This window comes from Pezoporus wallicus, unplaced genomic scaffold (genome assembly GCF_028554395.1).
Source record: "Pezoporus wallicus isolate ANWC-B61680 ecotype Strahan unplaced genomic scaffold, APGP_CSIRO_Pwel_v1 contig_818, whole genome shotgun sequence".
NCBI lineage: Eukaryota > Metazoa > Chordata > Aves > Psittaciformes > Psittacidae > Pezoporus > Pezoporus wallicus.
In genome coordinates this window covers 5,790,176-5,806,229 of record NW_026636248.1, presented here as the reverse complement: position 1 = coordinate 5,806,229, position 16,054 = coordinate 5,790,176, and the positions used below count along the sequence as shown (strand labels likewise).

The 16,054-nt window shown below is 39.6% G+C and overlaps 1 protein-coding gene across 9 annotated transcripts in view; it reads right to left on the bottom strand.

Annotated features, from left to right (window-relative positions):
* PIGN (phosphatidylinositol glycan anchor biosynthesis class N) overlaps nt 1-16,054 on the bottom strand; it is a 102,098-nt gene that overhangs the window by 39,028 nt on the left and 47,016 nt on the right. For 8 of the 9 annotated variants that reach the window (XM_057399406.1, XM_057399407.1, XM_057399412.1 and 5 more), the window contains 2 exons: nt 3,450-3,528; nt 1,055-1,237 (listed from right to left, as the gene is read on the bottom strand). In XM_057399406.1, the coding sequence (XP_057255389.1) occupies nt 1,055-1,237; nt 3,450-3,528 (262 nt within the window). The remainder of the gene's footprint in view (nt 1-1,054; nt 1,238-3,449; nt 3,529-16,054) is intronic. The other variant, XM_057399409.1, reaches the window with a different exon arrangement.

The following is a 16,054-nucleotide window of genomic DNA, read 5'->3' as shown; positions in this document are numbered from 1 at the left end:
TTGATGAAAAAAACTTAAATCATGCATTACAGCACTTATGAATATTTCCCATTTCAATTTTGCTTGATCACTTTCATTAAAGGCTAAGACTATCTCATTTCAACCAGTACTAAAAAACCTCAAGATAGCATGATAGGAATTTTCTCAGAGTAGTATACTGAAGGCAGTAAAGATGTTACGTGAGTGCTCATTCTCAGTTACATTATCAAATGAAACAATTCCCTTTATTTCGAAACAAATTTTTGAGTTTGGGATACCCTCCCCCACCAAGGCTTTAATCCTTCCCTACTGAAACGGTAGCTCTTTGCTTATTCACTTTTTCAACGTATTTTGGTTCCTTATGAATGGCTGAAAGTATATATATAGAATTTTGTGCTTTGTCAAAAAATCAAACCATAATAATATTGTCAAAAAGCTTCCTTCATCTTTGATGTCTTCTGTTGCACCCTTGCAAATCACAGAGTACGAGAGGAAGCCCATCTGTGAAACCATGGTTCACCTTTTTATTGAAACAGGTGATACATTTTAAAAATGCCACGACTGGACTGCACAGCTTCTGAAAACTGACTTCACATTGCCAGAGAGAACAGGAATAATATAATTTACATGCTATTTTTTTTTTATCCTTACAGCCAAAAATCAAAATGGAAGCCTGAAGTCTGAGTACTTGCAAACAAGTATTATTACAATAGAGTGCTGACTTGCTACAATTAACACTGAAAACTGGCTTCTGGTTAAAGACAGACTCTGTAAGAGTTTTAAATCAGTACATTTGCTTACACTTGCATTAGCTTCTAGTAAAATGCACAGCTGTAAGAAGGAATAAACCAAGAAAGCATTGTACTGCATACTCACTCTTACACAGTTTAGGAATATGGATCCTAATAAATGGACCAAACATGTTTGTAACCAAATGGTAACACTATGGAGGATTACTGTAACTAGAAAATTCTACAGTTTGCCAGTTTCCACATGTAATCAAAAGAAGAGAGACTGCGCATAAGTATAATGCTGAAAACTGTTAGAAAAAAATCACTGCATGTTTCCAACCTACCTTATTATTAGTCTGGACAGCCTTGGTCAAATTAGTATGGGTCTTGATAATCACCAAAATCACGTAAGTCGTCCAGCCCACAAAACTCATTGCAATACTTAAACCCAGGAATAATCTGTCGTAAGTATGGTAATAAGACAAGCCTTCCAAAGCAAGGTTAATCAGCGTTTTGCACAGAGATATCTAAGGCAGATAAAACATAGAAGCAACAGTTTAGAGTAAGTTCCATTTTACAAATCAGTGTAACTGAGCACAAGTGGAGCTCAAGAACCTCCATTACTCTTGGAATATGTGTCCTCTCCATACTGAGGTGTAGTGTTTTGGCGAGCACAGACTGCTGGAGTATACACTGCTTTGGACTCCTGCTGGACATAAAGTCAACCATTATTTGGCTCCTTCACCATCATCCTTGGCCACAACAGGTGAAAGCCACAGAGAGAGCACATCTTGAACCCCACCTACTACCAAGCATGCTGCTTTTTTTCTCCATTAATATTCATAGAATCATAGAATCCAATCATTCATATTCCAGTATAAGTAACCCCACAAAAAATACATTGTGTACTTCTGAAGGCACAACACTTACATAGAAGAAGGATTATGGATGCAGCCAAAACTTGGTCATCCCTAGCTGGGGTCTGATGTCCTTCACTTCAGTAGAACCTGATATACCCAGTGCTTTGCCTAAACTCAGAGAGACAACTGGAACCTCAGTTTCATTCACAAAGCAGCTTCTTGGGGCTCTCAGGACACAGATCACTTGGACACAAGAAGGATTGTACCCAGTCTAATCACAGGTCAACTTACTCAGTACCTTCCACCTGGGAGACACCATGGTAAAGACAGTGTTTTTTCCCCTCACCATGTCATTTGTTACACAAAAGTGTACTGACTCCTGTGATTTACCCAAAGATGGGAAGCTCAGCTGTGTAATTTGTGGTCACAGAGGGTTCTCTGTGATTAAAAGATCTGTCAGGAAGATTGTAATAAGAAGACGAGATACATGATGGTGCTTCTTTACATGTCCAGGTTGACTTAACAGCAACAATCAACAGAAAAAGGTATGTCAACTCCTGAAGAGATTATAAGTCTGCCAATAGTCAAACTCACCCAAAATCAAATCATTCCTGAAGATGCAATTATGAATGCATATCTGCAATGCAAGGAGCTGCAGAGTAGAGGAGGCAAAGAGTCATCTAAATCCCAGCAGCTGGTAATGCACCAACCTTTCTGCATCGTACTGTAGGAAGCTGAGGACAACCTGGGCACAGGCACAAGCCTGGTGTGTTAGTGATCAAGAGTGAACTTGAACACATGGGGCACTCAAGTGAACGAGGGATAAAATTTATACATAGCCAACAACACAAACTCACAGGTTCTACTGCTGAAATGTATAAAATGTCTCCTATAAGTAAATGTGTGCAAGGCAAGTAGTAGTACTAGGAAATCAAAAAGAAAACCTGCTTCCACAGCAAAATAGATCCACTGATTTAAACTGAGTGATTTCCCATTTACAATAAGGTAAATAAAAAGGGACGAGTTATAAAACAGATTTATCTGTTCTGGGCATAAACCAGTAATTTATTACCCCAAGAAGCATATTAGGGAAAAAGAAGAGCTGAACCCTAACACATAATGGAGTTATTCTTCCATGCATCTGGCAGGTTAAATGTAACATTGCATACTCAACTTTTTCATGTACTTTCTAACACAAAAGTCAGTGACCAAACTAAACCTGTTAAAGAGTTCTTTGTATCATTTAGTTCTACAAATTATTTCTGTGAATGCAAGAATGCAAGCACTGGTGAACTGTACCCATGAAGTACCCTGTTGCACAGTGAATGGTAGCAAATGCTTAGGAAAGTAATACCGGAAGTGAGAAGCACAGATTGACTCCACATATGGCTCCCAGTCTCTGATAAACTGAAATGTGAAACTAAAAACAAGAACAGCTGGTTCAACTAAAAGAACAAAACAAAGCAGGATCTAATGAAGCAAGACATTATACTTTATTTCCTTTATATAAGATTATTTTCTTTATATATGTATTAGCCTAAGAAGTGTGAACATAAACTACATTCCTCGGTTACTCTCTCAATTCACCCTTTTCTACAGTGAGAAATGAAAACATACACTGTGGGTTAGTATACTATGAAATGGTAACAAACAATTTAATAAGTATGAGAAGAAATACAGAAGCCAGTATTATTCATTAGAACTGATGTCAAAAAGCAAAATTTTGGAGACTTACAGTGGGATTTTATTTATGTTAATGAGATGTACATCATAAGGAAGGAAAAAAATGTTTTATTTCCCAGTTTCAAGTTAAACAAATCTAAATATTTATATATAATAGAAATTTCTGTAAGAAAGCATATAGCAAAAGCAGACTTACCGCTTCATCATACTTCTGCTGCTGAATATATAGTCTTGCTTTCTTTAAATAGTTGATCTGTTCAGAGTCAGAAAGTGGTCTGTACAACAATATAAAGAGATATTAATGTTTCTCCTTTTCATGAGCAAAGGAAGAGGCAGTGAAAATTTGCTTTACAAAAAAGTAAAAATTTCCTTACAAAAAAAATTACTGCAGAATGAAACATATACAAATATTCTGAACTTCATGAAAGAGAATTAGGTAATTGGAACTAATCCATTCCTCTACATTCATATTCACACTTACGTCAACACTGCTGCTAACATATCCCAAGATCTTTTCATTATCAAGTTTTTTTTTTTAATGTAGGTGTTTCTATCTAATACTGCTGAAAATTTTATCCCTTGTGTGTTATTATTCACCATTGCTCTGGCACATACAAGAATTAACCAATTTAACTGATTTGATAGATGATTGTAAGCAGTTCATAAACCTGTCAGCATAGGACAAATTGTTCAGATTCCACACTAAGAGCAGATGATACTCAACAATCTTCTCTTCGAAAAACAAGAGCTTCTTTCCTCTTACACAGGGAACTATCAGCACAGTCCCCAGAGCAGGGGTTAACACAGTTACCTGGCTACACTGAGGCCAGTAATAAAAATATCTGATTTTAATAAATTTGATCATCAACCTAAATACTTACTACAATTCTTGCCTTACAGAAACCAGCAACATGAGAAACAAGGCAGTCAACCAACCCTCACTGAACAAAGTAAAAAAGAGTAAATGAAATAACTGTATTAAGATCTGGTTTTACTCTTTTCAATCTAAAAAAGAATCAAAAGATGGTATTTATAAACAAGCAGGAAGAGAGAGATCTTGTGGAAAAAGGGAGGAAAACATGATGACAAGGTGTTGGTAAGTGTTTGATCACCATAACTCTGGGAGACAGAACAAAGGAGTTGAAAAATAGGAGAGTGAATGTTGGTTGCTCCTGCACCTTCAGGACATGTCCTTATGAAAGCCAACCTTACAGCTCTATATGCTGAGGCTTACTAGCATGCAGCCAGCAAGTGTTCACCAAAGCTGATAGTGACTGAAGTTAGAACCAATTCTTCAAGTAGGCAAATCAGCCCCACATACTGCCTCAAGGAATATGTAACCCCCAAGTTTTGCTATTTTTTTTTGGCAGGGGAAAGGGAGAAAAACACAAAACCAAGGTGGGAGTTTCCACCATGTATGGAGATTAACAGAAGGGAAAAAAGGTATCTTTGCTTTTAGGTAAGGATATTAAAAATCTGGAATAAATATTAAGCAGCTTTATTTAGGACTTAAATACATCCAAGATGTTCCTATGTTCACTGTCTCATTTTTTATTGTTTTACACATACTGTTTTCCATTGATTTTATCCTTGTCATATTCAACACAAATTTCTAATATGCTAAAATTATCTCGCACTTAATATCTTCAGTCATTTAGCTATAAACCCCTTAATTATTGTTTTACTCTCAATGAATCATTTTATTATTAATGAACAATCATCTTCACCTATTCCTTCTTAGATGACAGCATCTGGAATCTCTGTGCATGAATGGTGTAACAGAATAAATAGGGTTTTTAAACAGTAAAGCTTCAGTAAGTCAAATGCAGAAGGCAATTATTTTGTCAAATAGGGTTACCATTAGCAGGTGCATTGTTAATTTTCAATAGCTAACATACCACACATTTTACCTTACTTCCGTATGTGTGCTTTTCAAGATGCTGAATTTACAATTGTTTTTGTAAAGTTTGAATTCCACCAGAAACTAAGGACTGTTCATATATAACTGTATCAAAATACAAGTTTCATCCTGAATGCAAAGGTTGATTGTCATCTTCAGATACTTTTTGCTTCTGTATTAAACAAAAACCTCAAAGTGGTTAAAGAATTGGTGCATATCACACCAGACTAGAAAGAAGAGTTACCAAACATGCTGGTTATAGAATCAAAGAATAGTTAGGGTTGGAAAGGACCTTAAGATCATCTAGTTCCAACCCCCTGCCATGAGCAGGGACACCTCACACTAAACCATGCCACCCAAGGCTCTGTCCAACCTGGCCTTGAACACTGCCAGGGATGGAGCATTCACAACTTCCCTGGGCAACCTATTCCAGTGCCTCACCACCCTAACAGGAAAGAATTTCTCCCTTATATCCAATCTAAACTTCCCCTGTTTAAGTTTTAACCCATTACCCCTTGTCCTGTCACTACAGTCCCTAATGAAGAGTCCAACCCCAGCATCCCCATAGGCCTCCCTTCAGATACTGGAAGGCTGCTATGAGGTCTCCACGCAGCCTTCTCTCCTCCAGGCTGAACAGCCCCAACTTTCTCAGCCTATCTCTCAATTAAAGAATGGGTATAGTTCACCTAAGCAGTTTATCATCCGTTGAGGACCCTGGTTCACTTCCTAAAGCTGATAAAGTTGATGGAAGATTTACAAGGAACCTTTGCCAGATGCAGCAGAAAGCATGAAGAGACAAAGCTCAGCCATGAACAGAAACAGAAAGTTGCCAGTTGAAAGAAGCCAGGAACTGGTACTTTAGACATGGTGATTCCATAAAATTTAGAAGGCTCACCAAACAACAAAACCAAAAGGAAAATCTAAATCTGCAATGTTAAAGCTTGAACTATTCTTAGCACCACTAAATTTTTACTTAAACTATTTAAAAGGTTTTGAATAAGAGGCAGTTATTGTTACAAAAGAATAAACTGATCAGTTACTTCCATGTGTAGTGCCAGAGGTACTACTAGTATGACAATGTATTCTCAAGGTCACTTAACACACTGTCGTGGTTTAAACCCAGTCAGGTAACTTGTTCACTCACTCCCAGTGAGTGGTGCCGAGCTGACAACAATCGAGGTCCGTGTCCCCCCCCCCCACCGGGGTTCTCCCCCACTCCCGGAGGAACGGGGAGGAGGATCGAAAAAAAAAGTGCAACTCCCACGGGTTGAGACAAGAACAGTCCAGCAACCAATGTACACAAATCACCACCGCTACTATCAACTACAACAATGATAAGGGAAAATAACAAGGGAAGAGAATACGATACCACCGGCTAAGAAAATGAGTTCCACCTAGAAGCCCGTGTCCTTCCGGGTAACTCCCAGTTACCCCCCACCCCGGGCATGACGTGCTGTGGTATGGAATACCTCCCCGGCTAGCCCGAGTCAGGCGCCCCGTCTCTGCTTCCTCCCGGCTTCCCCTCCTCCCTGGCAGAGCATGAGCCTCACAGAGTCCTTGGTCAGGGTAAACATCACTTAGCAACAACCGAAAACATCGACTTCACCAACACTGTTCTCAGGCTGGAAGTCAAAACACAGCACTGCACCAGCTAGCACAAAGGAAAAAAAAAAACATGACTGCTACTGCTGAACCCAGGACACACACACATCCATGCAATTAGTATTAAGTGATGAAGTGAATTTAATGATCATTATTAGAAAGATTCTGAACTCTATAGAGAAAACTAAGCTATGTATGTATATATATGCTCACCATTAGCTACCCATCACCAAAACAGAATTCTATCAAATTCACAGTCAATAGTTTTGACGAGTAAAATCAGTAAGTCTTGTTGTATAACAGAAAAATACCTGTCCTATTAGCAAACACACACAAAGAGAATTCAGTCAGTGGACTCAACTCAGTCCTCCTACTCTTGAAAGTACACATGCACTATAAAGTACAGTATAGTTACTCTAAGGTTTAACTTGAAAAACCAAGGACTCTATGGTCACATATATTATGAACACATGCAGTCACAATATCATCAGGATTCTGAAGACAGAAGATTACATTCTTTGATGATACTGGTCCTAGAAGAGTAATTTTGTTTTTTCATGATGACTATCAAAGATTAACTTTCTAGTTCCAGACAGGAATCACAGCTTCATTCATGAATTAATTATGAAGCAAAACAGTTGGGCTAATCATGCAAGTGCTTGCAAACTACCCCTTCTGAGATGTTAACTACCCTTGCTGTAAGTATACCTGACAAAATTAATCTTTCCATCACACCATTCATGCTTCATCTAAGCTATTTGACAGCACTAACAACAAGACTGTGATGAAGTACATTAACCAGAGCAATATTAAGGGGACCTCTCTTTGTCCAGTGAGTCATGTTTATCATCACACTACAGAAATTACCATCCCCAACAGCACAGGTAGCATGCTGCAGTCAAACCATGAAATAAAAATCTTGGAACAGAAAGAGATATCTGGCAAATACATATGTATCCACCACTGCTAGTTTGCTATTTTTATTATGTCTGGCTATTTGGGTAATGATTTATAATTACTTTATTGTACAGAAATTTTTCCAGAATTCTGCTATAAAGTGTAACCCTTCAGGATCTGTAGTAGTTTAGCACCTACAATGCTGAAGGTTTTATAATGAAAGTCAAGGAAGCATCACAGACCTACAGATGCAATGTACAAACAGAAAGGCTGAAATCTTTGCCTAGCTTGCTGTCAGAAGGAAACAAATTTACCTCAGCTGCTTCACTCCACACACACAAACTCCAAGTACATGACTAGTGTCAGCTCACACACATCTACACACTTCTGCTAACGCTTTTTCATTCTTCCCATCAGAAAAGAAAAACAACCCATGCACCCCAACCCCTTCTCCCACCCCCAAAAAAAACCTGGGCATCCTACAACCCTTTCAGAGTGGCAAGATTTGCAGTAGACAGTGATTACATTTCTATAACTCATATCTAGCAGTAAATCAGAAGTAGCTGCTCAGCAGACTTCAGTCTTCTAACTTTGCATATTGGCTGTTTAGGGGATGGGGAGAAAAGGACCTGCTGCTGACGCAAAACTAAAAGAGCTGGAGGATAAGGATATATATTCCTTGAACCTCATGATAGCCCCCAGATGGAGCAAGGCCATCTGAATAAAGCCTGCTAGGTTTTTGCATGGGTTACCTTCTCCTGAATGCCATGTAAGGCAAACCTTCTCACTTGCTTTGCTACAAAATTCCCAAGTCCAAAATTGTTAGCAGTGAAACAGGCATCAGACTGCCACTGTCCAAACAATCCCAGCAACCTCTTCTGCCAAAAGGCAGAGCAATCGCAGGTTCTTGTCCTCTTCTTCAGAAAGAAGATTCCTGGTATCTTAGTAACTTGCAGCCCAAAAGAAGTCACCCAGGTTAATATTGCCCCACTCGCCACAAAGCTCTTCCATTGGCACCATCCCATAGAAGCAGCCTAGGCCTCTGTCAGTCACCCCTGTCCTCCTATCACTGGCACTCTGAGAGGGGCAGGTGACCATGTTCAAACTGCTGCCACCCATCCCTCTCTGAGAAAGCCACACCAAGGATAAAAGATGCCTTTCAGTCCATCAATTCTGCAATCAGGCAGAGTACTACTTACAGTATTACACTATTACAGCTTTGATCCACACCACCACTGCTGGCAAAATGTCATCTTGAAAGTGCAACTGTAAGACTGGCCTGATGTTTTTGCAGGGCTGTTATTCAAAAGTTAATACAAGTAATTGAGCAATGCTTTTTTCAAAGCCTCTTTCAAAGCAGCAACAGGCTTCAGAATCAAAGTCAGTCTCCCATGAGAGCTGTCTTCAAGACATTCCCGGCGCACAACAAAGATGGCACCTCAGAAGCATCACATGAGTAAGGAGAAAGCATAGGCACAGATCTTGCACTGAACACCATTAACTTAGCAAAACATGACTGCATGCTTTTTTTTGCTCCACATCAAATTCACCTAAGTTACCAAGTCTCTGCACTCATGGGTTGCTATTAATGATAGTGCAATCACAGACTATCCTAACTTTAATCATTCTATGATTTCTTTTGAAGGTATGGTGCACAGTCTCCTAGGAGCAGGATGAGATGCACAATATAAAAACTTCCCACTTCTCCACTGACAGCAAAGAATCATCAGAAAAAGTGAATGGCAAGTGATGCGAAGATATGAGTTCACTTAGCAAAACATGGAAAAATCAACCAAGTAGGTATTTAAAAAATCAAAGTCTGGAACCATGGTGTTTACTTTCTGTTGATCTTCCTTTGTAATAGAGTACATGAGGCTCATAAAGGCAGTGATCAGGAAAAAAAAAAAGGAAGTCATATTTACATGAATTTTAATTGCCAGAAGCTGACTCTTCCAGTTTTCAAAATGTTCTTTACATGTGCCTATTCCAAAGAAATAATTGTTTCACTCTATCTGCTAAAGACAGACTGAAAGCACATACTATGAGATACACAGCCAGTCCTTTGCATATGTTTTAGTTTTGGTCAGCGAAGGGTCAAAGATTAAATGATTTGGTGGGTAAATTCAGTGATCCTTAATTTGTTCAGATAGCTGGAATTTTGTTTTCTAAAATATTTTCAGGGAAGCTGTTTAAACAGGCAAGCCATATGAAACTTGATTTTCATAATTCAGAAGCAAGATGAATTTAGCCTAGAGATAAAATATACAGCAATGTGTTTAGTGTGATAAAGCTGTGCTTTTTGAAAGAAAAGGTACTCCACATAAACCTACACTAAAAGGTAGTTCTTCAGCTTCCTAAAGCCCAGGACCCTCAGTATTCCCTCTCTCAGCTTGAACTACTTTTGTCCTGCTGTTTTACTGCCAGGAGTTTCAGTTTTGGAGCGTCTACATTTCAATTAGGTTTTTCTGTTTCTGGGAATTCTGACTAGTATGTTAGATTGTAAATCAGCCACTCTAGCTGTAGGGCTGCACTCAGTTATCTTTGCTACTTTTTTTCCTTTTAAGAAGCATTAATAAGCATCACTGCGTGCATCAGACACTACAAAAGAAAGGAATAAGAAAGTCAGTATGAGGCTCCTGATTTAAGCTCTGGGATTTTTGTTCTTTAAACCATAATGAAATGAAAGGACACACACTTCCACGCATCCAAGACAGCAAAAAAGGATCTTTACTGACACATCACAAAAACCTACCAGTACATGTATGCTTTTTGTATTCAGATTCACAAACATGCAAAGGAGGAAAGAGCAAGTCATACATCAGTGAAACCACAGGAAGTGGTCTGACTGCTAATGGTCTCGTTCTGGACTGTCAAGTTGGAGGAATTAAAATAGCCTTTTAATTTCCACAAGTCAGTGTCCCTGACGCAGCATATTCACATATTCAACAGCAAAGTGCCTTAGGATATTTATGTAAATCCTTTAGATAGCAGAGTGAGAGGAAAAGGAGCAGGCAAGCTGTCAGGTGACAATTCACTGAACAGAGAAACAGTTAAGATAACTGGGCTGCACACAGCAGATTTTGCATGCAAACTACTACAGCAAGAGCTTTGACAACAGAGGCCAGGAGGAAAGAGGCCACGCTCTGATGCCTTCCCTCCAGCCCACTCACAATGGCACTGAAAAGCTGGATGCATGGATCTAGCCAGGGCAAGGTTCAGCCTGAAGAGCCAGCAGGACATGATGCAACAGCCTTGGAAAGGGAAACTGCTTAATAGGGAAGATGAAGATCCTTGAAGGAAAGGAAATATATTATTTTTCAAGTCTCTTCTATTTTAGTTCTGCAGGGGACATATGCTGACTAAATAACAATGCCCTACCTTTGCTGTTAAGTCAGCCCTTACCTCTGCAAAACACGATTATTTATGTCATTCATTGACCTGGATCTAGCTACCTGCAGTGTAGTGGCTATGTAGTGTTGTACCACAAGCTGTCTTCTGCTCCGCAATCTTACATGCCAAGCCTAAACCACAGCAACAAGTTTCCAGCCAGCTGCACCCAGAACAGGCAGGTACCTAGTAGCAGTGCCCCATGTCCAACAAAACATGTTTGGGTAGGTCCCCCATATTCATCCTGACCAGACCACCATCATACATCAAGGAGTCTGTGATCCACATGAGAGTTAACCTGAGTAAGCCCAGGCCTGTGCTGCACATCTAGCATGGCTTCAGGCTGTGCTGCACAAATACCTTGGCCGCAGGACTAACCCAGACAGTTTTTAGTAACACAGAAGCCTGCAGGCAGCTCCCACTCCATACTGGCAGTCATGCCACCTGCCTGTCCTCATATTTACCTAGAAGTGAGGTAAGAAGTTCTCACATAAACCTCCATTCTATTTGACAGCAGAAATAATTACTAGAGTTGATTTATTGCAAGAAAATGATATAATAGCTTGAATGACCAGAAAGAGGTAACCTCTCCAGAGCCAGGATCTGTGCAGCACCATGGGAAAATCCATCTGAGCTTCACATGATGCTGCACAAATGCAGGGTATGCAGCATCTGAAGGGATGTGTGATTTCTTGCTATCTGTATTTATCTTTTTATTTTAACTTATTAAAGCAGGTATTTTATCATGCCATTTGTTATTGGGCCTTTCTTACTGTGATCCAGAAAGAGCCCCTCAATCCCTCTCTTCTTCTAGATGTCCCACTGCAGAACATCCCCTGCCCATCCCATCCCACCACCTGCCTCTACGCCCTCCCTCAGCCTCACAAGTTCCAAGGCCAAAGGGATTTATACAAGGGAACAGAGAAATGTACAGAAATCTTGCAGTATTTTATCTTATACATTGGCCTCTTAGCTTCTTCTAAAGACTTTAGCTACTTTCTACTTGATAGCAAATCCAGTTATGCATGGTCCTCCTGCACAGAAGCCACTGCTAGTAAGCTTTTCATGTACAAACTAAAAGCTCCTGAGCACGCTGCTGAAACTGGAGACCAGCAGGATGTCTGCTTTCTAAGAGGATTGCATCCTCCCTGAACAGCAGTTTAACAGAGTGCTTCTGACACTGCCCATTCAGCGAAAGAGAAGCTGACATTTTCGCCAAAGAACACACATTTTATAGCATAGGCATTGATTTCTCCCTAAAGAGATAATACATCCTCCATTAAATCCTTTTTACTTTTTTTCTCTTTTAAATAATATGAAGCCATAATATGAGCACTTTTATGTCTACAGCACTGCAATTTCTTGTATCAGCTGCCCTAGAAGCAGGCTGATGCCTAGATTCCCACTAGGTAACACAGTGGGGACAAAGTCAAGAAAGGAAAAAGCCTTTCCAGGGTTCACTAGAAATTGTCAGAAGTGCCATCCCTCATTGTTGACCACAGGACAAAGGGGCTGAAATGCCTTCCCAGATAAGTCTGTGCCTCTGCTAAATCAAAGTTCCTGTGGAGCCTGTAAGTATTCAGACAAATGGATAGGGAGGGTAACTGCTGTTAGAAATACCCTTCCCTACCACAATAGCCTCCTGACATTCAGTCTTTAATGTTTCCTCTTGCAATGCCTCGCCACATGTATCACAAATATCTCATATACTACCATTTATTTAAATAAATGTCCTGGGTTCAGCAGTAGCAGTCATTTTTCTCCTCCTTGGTAGCTGGTGCAGAACTGTGTTTTGACTTTTGGCCTGGGAACAGAGCTGATAACAATGATGCTTTTGTTTGGCCAAGGACTTTGTGAGCCTCATGCTCTGCCAGGGAGGAGGGGAAGCCGGGAGGAAGCAGAAACAGGACACCTGACCCAAACTGACCAAAGAGGTATTCCAAGGTATTCCATACCACAGCACGTCATGGCCCAGGATGTAACTGGGAGTTAGCCGGAAGGGCTGGGAGACTGCAGGGTTGGAGGAGGTATTGGTCAGAGCTTGGTCAGGCTGGGGGGGGGGGGAGTTATCTGTCAGGTGGTGGTGAGATGTTGTATTCTCTTCCCCTGTTATTTCCTTTATCATTGTTATCACTGGTGGTAGCAGTAGTGATTTGTGTTATACCTTAGTTACTAAACTGTTCTTATCTCAACCCGTGGGAGTTGCATTCTTTTCGATTCTCCTCTCTGTCCCTCCAGGAGTAGGGGGAGAGCAAGAAGGGGGGGGGAGTGAGTGAACGAGCCCTCTGCTTGGTTTTAAACCACGACAATAAATACCATTGATTTAAACAAAGCAAGACCAGGATGCTTCAAAGGATGTACTGTGTTTACTGACATCTTAAGGAACTTTGCCCCACTTAAGAGCAGAGGAGAAATCACTTTCTTCACTTTGCTCCAAATGTCAATTTTGTGGAAATATCCATTATTTGTTTTGAAAGGCCAGACAGTAATGTAGTGCTATATCTCCAGTTATCAGAGAAAGGAAGACAAGGTATTTGTGACTATGCCATTTCTTTGAAGTTGCTGTACATCTTCAAAGACACTCTACATTATGAAAGAACTATTTTCTTTTCTAACACCATGACAAATACATGATTGATACTTCCTTGCAACAAATCCATGCAAATGTTGAAGTGAGTTATATCTCAGTTCATATTGGAGGGTAGAGGAGAGAGAAAGTTATATTTTCGTACAGCAAGGGAGAGGCACATTTTTATTTAGTAGCTGCACACTGCACATTAAAAATGCAGTGACTTTCTATATCACTATGCAAGTTCTAACTTGATTATACACACAGAAGTAAGCATTTGTGATGATCAAAATGTAGTATTCAAACAGTTAAGTTACTTGAAAAATGCAGCATCAAGATGGTATGGAATTTTTCACATATGAGAAAACACAAGTTTGACTTTAGACAAGATACTTAAGCTGATTCCTTAGAGCCCCCCTGCCCCCCCCCCAAACCCTTACTGATGTTAACTTCAAGACATTCAACAAAAAAGCACAGCCAGTGGAAAGCAAGCACTGATTATAAATTCGGCTGCTTATTTCTTGTTTTTTTTTTCATATATGGTGGTGCTTAAACTACTGATCTTCCCATCTTACTGTGAGGTACCAGAACCTGAACAGCTGGAAGCACAATCTTCCCTGAAAGCACTGTATACACCAGGCATATAAAACAGGACTCCTGTGCTTTTGTGTAATTTCATATATGAAATCTGTCTTACCTGTTGGGATAATCAAATTGTATTAATTGGTTAAGAGTATTTTAGTCAAACACTGATGTCTCACCTACTCGCCTCACTACACTATCCTCCTGCTACTCCTCATAGGATTACTTTCACAGCCCAGAGATGCCAGCTTTGGGAATGCTTTTGCAACAGTAGCATGTGGCCCTTTGCCATACTCCTCTTTGAACTGTGCCAGCTCGGCAGTCGCCATAAGGTACACAAATGGTCAGAAAGCTAGTAAGATAGTTCACTATCCTGGACATCAGTTTGCCTATGTCAGCAATCTTCAGATTCGTCCTCACCTCAAAGCATCTGGCATCTTTTAGTACCTGCTTTTCTTACACATCAACGTCAAAGTACTGTGCCTCTGTCTCAGAATCGTGATAAGAAAAGCCTCTGATTTTGCTAAGCAAACCATTTTTTAAAACATGTCTTTCACAGCTGGTAGAAAAAAAAGGTACGGAGTGGAAGGAAGTGGGAAGGAAACTAATTACAGACAGTAAATCTATTCAGGTATCCAACTGAACTGCAGATAAGCATTCTTAACAGGTATTTCAATAACAGCAAGGGACACTGTTCTGCTCCTGCATATTCACTTCCCTGTGAGCAGGCTGCCAATTCTGCAAGGCCAGGTGTTCATACACTTGCAGCTGATCTTTCTGCCATGTATCCTCAACAGTTTCACAGGTAGCCTCAAGATACACTTTTACACAGATCTGTTCCTTGATGAAGGCACTTTGACAAAAATGAAAGTGGCATTAGTGGCAGACAGACACATCTTAATATATACAGCTATCCAAATTCTGCCTCAAACCTGGTCAAGTAGACACTATTCAAGTTTCCATCACAGAACACAATGATCAGCTCCATCTTCCTCCTCCTCATTACACACTTGACAGATGGTTTTCAGAGAGAGATGCAATTTAGATCCAAGTAGGAAGGGGCATATGGCCTCCTTCTTTGCCTGTCTAATGTGCCAAGCACACTTCTATGAGGGATGAGATTCCCTACAGAAATCAGAATCCTTATATCAATTCCAGATACTTCATCTGTTTCCAACACTGTGTTAATAAGGAGTAAAAATAGGCTGTGCATATATAGATATATGTATATATGAACTAGCTCAATGCTTTTGGTGCAATATATGCAACATGCAACTCAAACACTAGTTTTTAAGTCACTGCATCTGAAGGTCATGAACAATTTTCTAGTCACTTGGTAATAAAACATGTAAAATTCAAGAACTCAAGCTCAGAAGCAAGATTTCCCCCTCAGAATATTAAAACCAACTTTTTAAAATGCTATTTCTGACTGAAAAATTAACTTGAAGTTTTTGTTAAGTTGTAGTTTCTACAGAACACATTATTTGTGAACATATTCTCCCTCCCCTCTCCTTTTGGAAATACATTTTCAACAGTAACTTTATCAACTTCTCTGAAACCAGAATGTCTCTATCTAAAAGTTTAGATTCAGGTTTCTTCTGAAACTCTCATCTATTTGTATGTATTTTTGTTATACAGACTTTATTCAATGACACCATTTAAGTAACTTAAGAAAGGCAGTTCTTAGAGATATCTTTGCTCATTTCCAGGTTATCAAGATGCTGAATGTACATAAAATGTATCATATTTAAAAAAATATTTACATTATCAATTTCTCCATTAATGGTCCCAAAGCACTTCAGATAAGAATTACACTTCACTAACCTCAAATAAGCTTGGAAGAAATAAAGCATTATGCCAGAGC